The sequence below is a fragment of the Sceloporus undulatus genome, chromosome 1, assembly GCF_019175285.1.
Source record: "Sceloporus undulatus isolate JIND9_A2432 ecotype Alabama chromosome 1, SceUnd_v1.1, whole genome shotgun sequence".
Taxonomy (NCBI): domain Eukaryota; kingdom Metazoa; phylum Chordata; class Lepidosauria; order Squamata; family Phrynosomatidae; genus Sceloporus; species Sceloporus undulatus.
The window spans coordinates 311985329-311992432 of record NC_056522.1 but is presented as its reverse complement, the minus strand read 5'-3'; the positions used below and the strand labels follow the sequence as shown (position 1 = coordinate 311992432).

At 43.0% G+C, this 7104-nt stretch overlaps 1 protein-coding gene across 18 annotated transcripts in view; it reads right to left on the bottom strand.

Moving 5' to 3' along the window:
• Nucleotides 1-6692: 6692 nt before the first annotated feature.
• GPHN (gephyrin) overlaps nucleotides 6693-7104 on the bottom strand; it is a 671572-nt gene continuing 671160 nt past the window's right edge. For 4 of the 18 annotated variants that reach the window (XM_042462510.1, XM_042462547.1, XM_042462618.1 and 1 more), the window contains one exon: nucleotides 6706-6947. In XM_042462510.1, the coding sequence (XP_042318444.1) occupies nucleotides 6773-6947 (175 nt within the window). In that variant the 3' untranslated portion in view covers nucleotides 6706-6772. Of the gene's footprint in view, nucleotides 6948-7104 lie in introns of all 18 variants that reach the window. The other 14 variants (XM_042462529.1, XM_042462461.1, XM_042462487.1 and 11 more) reach the window with 10 other exon arrangements.

Here is a 7104-nt window from a genome sequence, read left to right as displayed (position 1 = left end):
CAATTTCATCATGTTTTCCCTACCCTGGGCCATTTTAGCTTAGGAGGTTAACTTCCAGTTCCTATCCGGTGGAACAAAGACTTATCCCTTGTCCCTAAAATGGCCCAGAGATTATTAAAAAGGGGATAGAAAATGGAAGGTTTGGCATTTAAGAGGTATGTGGGACCAAAAAATATTAGAGTAAGAATGCAGCCTCCCAAGCTCCCTGCAGGTGCAGTGCAGGCGTGTAACCCCAACGATTGCCCACCCATTCTGATACACACAAGTTCCCCAGGTTAGCTATATTAATGAGATCAGAAAAAGACAGTGCTGACTCTATGCAATATCACATAGTGAAGATACTTGTAACCTTAGTCTCTTTGAACGTCTCGGTGAATTCAAACAAATGGGTTTTCTATGCCTGCACAGCACATCTGGAAAATAAGAATAATAATAAATTATAATAATAATAATAATAATAATAAGAAATAATAATAATAAAACTTATTTTTATCCTAGCCTCGTCTGCCAGCACCGGGGCGCGTACAACAGGCAAGTTAAAATTCTAGAATCAACAGGGAAGACTTTTTGGTGGTAAGCTTTGGCCCATGCCTCCTGTGTGAATTCACAGATGACCCACTCAAAGAACATAGTGTACAGGTAGCAACCTTGTCCGCCTCCTCGTTGTGGTCTCTCTGTGAATCACACAAATGGGGTGAGACAGCAGATGGCTGTTGTCAGTGGGAGAAGTGGAGTGGGTCGTGATGACCAGGCACCAATGTGTAGTAAGACAAAAATATAGTTTATGAAGCATGCAAGGAGAAAGGCAAGGCAATGCAACACAACAAACCTCAATGCAAACCAAGAAGCAACACTGCCCGCGCCCAAAAGCTGCAGCATTTGTCTTTACCCAGGTATCCAGCCTGTAGGGTGAAGATGAATAGTACAAATGACTGGGAACCAGACCGCAAGCTGGGCAAGCATCCGCTAGGAGCAACTCCACGGAAAACAAGGCAGAGGATGGCAGTAACACAACCTGGACGAAATGTGATCACAATTCAAGTGGTAAGGACATGGACTCCGTGTACCTCCTCTGGCAGAGGGACTGACTACCTGATGCAGGGCAAGAAGTGCTTAGATCTTTGGCCTCGTTCTCATGAGGCAGAACCTCTGGCACAGTGTGTGTCAAACCGAGGAAACACAAGAGATTTAGACTTGAAAATGCCCCAAGCCTTGTGAATCAGAAGCAGATGGCCACTGAACAGATCATGAGATGAGAGGAACCACGAAGAAATCAGCTCAATCACAAACCACGTGATGTCCTACGACGCATTTTCATCAAAGTATGGATATGCATCGTGTGAACAACCATGGCAGGGGGGAAACAAGAAATGGGGAGCGAAATTCGTTGAAGTTGATAAAAAGTCAGATCCAACAAGAATGAAGTAGATGAAAACATATAGTAATTCAATCATCACTGGTCCTATACAAGGGAAAACCTAGTAGTTCACCTTTGACTGTCTAGGAAGTTACAAACCCAATAACAATCTGGAGATGCTATGTGATTTAACCACCCCGATGTTGAAGGATTACATGGAAATGAAATGGCTGTTAGAGTTGAAAGAAATCCAAAATGTCAGTCGCGGGTTGGGAAGACAAAAATCATGAGAAAGTTTGCAACGTCTTTGTTTCCCTAAAATACACGAGAATTATACTAGTGAGGATGACAGGGTAATCGTTGAATAATGTATTTGTGAATGTGTACTTCTTGATAATCTGTCTGTTGCAATTGCTGGTCCTGTTGCAGTAGAGGAGTAAGCCCAACAAAAGCTGTTAACTAAAACGAAACCTGGTAAACATGTGAAGATTACAGCAGTGTTCACAGAAACTACACTTTGGCTGGTCAAATGGCAACAATCTCTTTGCAATTTGTGAAAGCCCTAGTAATCAAATTGATATGAACAAGGTTTGTTGCCCAAAACTACATCGAAAGGAGAATAGGAAATGGTGTTAAACAAGGATGCGCTGAAGCGCTGCCTCCTTGCAGATACTCCCCTCCCTGTTCTGGCTCCGAACACACCCTAAGGTGCACATCTTCCAAAGCTGGTCTCATTTCCAGTACGTGGAGACCTCTGCGTGGAAATGTTAGGCTATGGTCCCCCGGAGAAGATGGTTGAATAGCATAATTTGACCCAGAATGTATGTTGAGTGTACCTTTTGCCATGTAATGCTGCGTGAGCCTCAGCTAGTTTGATATGATGAGATGTAAGTCAATGATGTGGTCGAGTTACTGGACATAACATGTGACCAAATGATGTGCTTCCAGTGCAAAACCAGTAGTTCAGTTGATGTCCTGGTATGGCCTGCTGCTCGACCCATCGGTAGGTTTGCTGCAGCTCAACTCAGAGTAAAAAACTTGCTAGCAACGAAGGAGGGCCAGTCTAGAAGGCAGTGGGTTTAAATACTTACAAATGATGGACGCAAAAAATGGTTTCGGGGGTGCGCGATGTCTAGATCTACCTGATCACCTCTTACTGAAGCACCTGCAGCATACCCACCAGCCAAGCCTGAAGTGCTGGCGAAGGCAGCCAGTGGTGTTCCTGCGGTTCAGGCATGTGTGTGCGCAGCTGGTTGGGTTGGTAAGGGAATCGTGGGCGCAAAGTACCGGGGGGGTCCAGCCTCCAAGTTTGAGACCTCCACAGGGGGGGGGGACCATTCTTGTGCGATGAGGTGACCAGTTAAAAATTTGGGAAATGTTAACGAGATGGTTAGTGGAGAGGAGTAGTTCAAAATTGAATATCATGTCCTGTCTGAAATGCCAGTGAATAGAGACAAGCACATTTCTGTAAGTAATAGTCGCCGCCAATGTGAGGGGGAAACCAAAAATGTCCGTGCAGTTTCACAAGATTAGTATTTGCACTGGTGAAATCTTCCGTGGCATCCAGTTCTGTGTAAAACTACACAAAAACACACTATAGAACTGTACTGGAAACACATTACATGTGTTTTAACAAAACAGAAAACACGTATGCTCCAATGGCAGAATGAATCCCCAAAGACTTCTCAAAGTTCGAAAGAATCTGTCCTAAGGGCTCATTCTACTTGGGCCAGAGGTTTCTCATAATATTAGGAAGCATGGGTAGTATGCCAGGAAATGAATCAGTAATGAAATATTCCTGTCCATCCCTACTGGTGACTACAGTAGGTTCAAGTTTCTGACCAAGACCACTTAAGAGAAATAAATAAAATTTTATTAGACCCCTCGCCCTTTCCAACTAATCAAGGGCGCTTACAGAAAAATTAAAAACACACACAGTCCTACTACCAATACAAAAGATTAAAACCTCAAAGACAGAATAAATTCAGAAATAACAGGAAAAAGCCTAGAGCCCCAAACCTCTTGGCCACGAAGGAGGAGGCCCACCGGAGATGTAGTCGGGTAATGCCTGAGAAACACTTGATTTTTGAGCAGACACAAAAACTGTATCCAATCCATGGGGTTAAACCGCTCCCCACCGCATTCGAATGGGGGCGAGCGGGGCGCGCACAGAACGCATGGGCCCTGATGGGGCCCAAAACGCACTTATTGCACGGGGGGAAACGCCGCTGCCACCGCCGGCGCTTCCAGTCGTGTCCGCAATTCGGTTCCAGAGGCGCCATTTCTGGAAAGCTTTGAAACAGTTCCAGAAATGGCGCCCTCTGGAACCGAATTGAGATGCGTGGAAAGCGCGGCAGCGGCGCAGCGGCACCCCGTGTCGATAAAGTCGCGTTTGGGCCCGCATCCGGTGCCATCAGCTTTCTGGTGCGCCACCATTTTTCGCCCCCGTTAGAATGCGCTGGGACATGTTAAAACCCCCATGAGATAAAGTTCATAGTGAGGTTTAGTCCTCTCCACCCTATCCTTCTGTACAATATGTTTACTTGCGTCAGAAGCAACTAAATGGGTCAAAAGCAAACAAGGGTCGGTTTGTGATCTGTGTCCTCCATTGATGTCAGTTAGGGAAAGCAAGGCCTGAACCCTGAAATGGTCACGAGCAAAAGGGGTCTTTGGGGGAAGGATTGGCGGGTTGCCCCATAGTCAGTTCTGGCAATAACAAGGAAGTTCAATCTTCGATTGACGATGTTTCCCATTCCACGTAGTGCCAGTTAGGGGAGCCTGGAAGCAGTTTCGGGAAACACCTAATGAAGGGACAGAGAGCTACCCCCACGCGATTAAGGAGTCATGTTGTCCCCAAGGATCTTTTATTCGTAGAAATGGCGGTTTGTACCTACCAGCATTTATAGTCTGCAAAGCTTCAGAAAAAATTATCATTTTAAAAAAATGATCAAGAATTAAATAGAAAAAAATTGTATAGGAGTCTCTACATAGTGAGCGAAATAGAAAGTAGAGAGGAAAGCTGGGTGTATGATGACGCACGTAGCAGCCACTTTATCTGGGTAAAGAACCAAGCAAGTATAAGGGATTTGGGATAAGAATTACATAGAAAGTAGATTTGTTAAGATTTTACATTTTTATTAGGTGTGACATTGTGAGGGAAAGTAGTATTACTCAACGTTTTTCTCTAGTTTAGCAGAGTTCCCAAGTTTCAGGCCAGTCCCCATTGTATACAACCATATATCGGGGAGTGGGTTGGGATATGGCTTTTATTTTCAGCGTGGTGCCTAAATGTTAGCGGTCCTTCAGACAGATAGAGAATAACATATCGTATTTTTTGTTGTGTGTTGTTCTGCAGTATCATATAATGTGAAATTGGACCCTCGTCCAGATATCACACCGGTGCATACTGACTTGGCATCACCAAGAACCACGGCCTTGGGCACAAAGTACAGTTTAGCTTCATGCGGGCTTTTCTTCCCCCTCTACTCCCTGAACAAGGCTGAAGTGTTTCAGAATATAAGAACAAAAGGAAACACAAGGGATTTGAGCTTGTTCCTTTAAATATGATCAGTTATTATCATCTGACACCAAGAACCCAAATATTCTAGATTCTGTGAAAATGTCCCTCTACATAACCGCTTTCCACAATCCGCGTCATCTTTCCTCTGTAGTAGACTCCCACCATAACATCCTTGTTGTTTCCTTCCCCTTTAATTTTTATCCAGATGCTCTCCATCTGGTTGCCAGTATTGATGTCCTGGATCTCTTCAATGGTATAAATATCTCTGACATATAGTGTTATTCTTCCTCCTTTCCTGTTTGGTCCATTTCTCTTAAAAAGGTTATACCCTCTATTTCTACATTCCAGTTCTGAGACTCATCCCACCAGGTTTCAGTGATGCCTATTATATCATATTTGTTTTGTTGTACTAGAAGTTCGAGTTCATCTTGCTAATTTCCCATGCTCTGTGCATTAGTGTACAGACATTGAAGACCATGTGTCCCCTTGACTTGCTGCCTGTGCATGTTTTTTTTGCCTCCCACTGTTGGGTCCTTGCACTATTTGTCTTGTTTCCTTTATGTCAGTTTGAATATTTTCTCCAGCCCTTTTGCCTTCCAGAATATTGTCTCCCTCCCCCACGAAACTCAGTTTAAAGCCCTCCTGATCAAATTCTTCAGACTGTTGGCAAACACATTTCTTCCAACTGGAACTGCAGCCCATGATCAAAGAATACAAATAATTCTCGGTGGCACCATCTACGGAACCAGTTGTTTACATATGCTATTTTCCTCTCCCTTCCTTATGTACTAACCATGGTTTAACTACGTTACATTTTAAAATCCTTCCAAAATTACTCTGTCTTTTAAAAGGGAAGGCCATTACAGGTGATAATTGAAAGTGTGCCACAGCTTCATAATCTAATCTCACTACCGGTGCAATTCTTTTCAAAGTTGTACACATCCTATAGGCACCTCATGAATTTGGATGAGGAGTAAGAATAGCTTTCCAGTGCATGAAACAACCCTGCTACTCTTTGCTCCATTAAAACAAAGCAAAACAAAACAAGACCTTGCTTTTCATTTAGAAGAATGTCTGAAAACTCAGCAATATGGAACTACAAATGGTGTCTCTTTCCCTTATTTCCCCCCTGAAATGCATACCCTCTCTCTCAATAATGAAGAACAGCTTACAGAAGAAAAGAAAAATACAGATAGTTTAGTGTCATTGTAATACAGTGCAGAAAATGTGTGTGTTTTTAAATAAAAACTTTTCAGTTGTCTTGCCCTCTCCATCCACTGAATCAATAACATCAGAAAATGTGATGAACTGCAAAGAGGTGAAAGAGAACAGTGGTGCATAAAATTGCTGCTCTGGATGGGAGCTCTCAGAGATATTGTGAACTGCCTAAGTATGCAAACAACAACTTATAGAAAAACTGATAAAATAAAAGATCTATAACTGAGTGAAAATAAGGGAGAAGTGTATCCTACTTTGCCCAACGTTCCCATATTATCAAGATGCCTCAAGGTGCACTGTACATGTGAGGGAGTAACTGACCCCTGCACGTTTCCTGACTTGATGGGACCATACTATTTGTGTCCTGTAAACAATATTATGTAGTGTGCATGAAGGATCCAATTCAGTTTAGGAGGTAGGCAAGATCTCTAAGCCTCAGTGGATGTGTGATGGGAAGGGGAGTGTAAAAGGGCCTAGAGACTTCTTCCCTTCTCCTGGCTGCCCTATGCAAGTGATAGGGACATAATGGCAGGCAGGATCTAATCCAGGGAAAGCTCAGGAGCATTTAGGCTCTGATGTCCCAATAGTTTTTTTTTAAACCAAACAATAACAAAATCAAACAAAATCCCTCATTCATTTTTCCTGGGGGGATTCAGACTTGCTCTAGAACCCTTCTGCTATCCCCTTTCATTCTTTAATGTGTTTATTTCCTTAGCATCCAGTTTATACTTGAGCTTCAATTTACTAGAGTGCTTTGCACATACCTTTTCCCCCATGGACACGCCCCCTGATGTGATGATGACATCAGCACGACTGATTCCCTCATTCAAGGCATTTAGTAAATCGTCTGGACTGTAAGATAATAAAAATAAATAAACTGTCATAAAGTTGTAGATTCTATGCAGTTCAAAAGAATAAAATAGCCCATCTACTAAAATTGTCCAAATGCAAACACATATTCTTGACCAGTCAGAATATTATTTCCAGGGTGACAAAGACTATTGAGAAG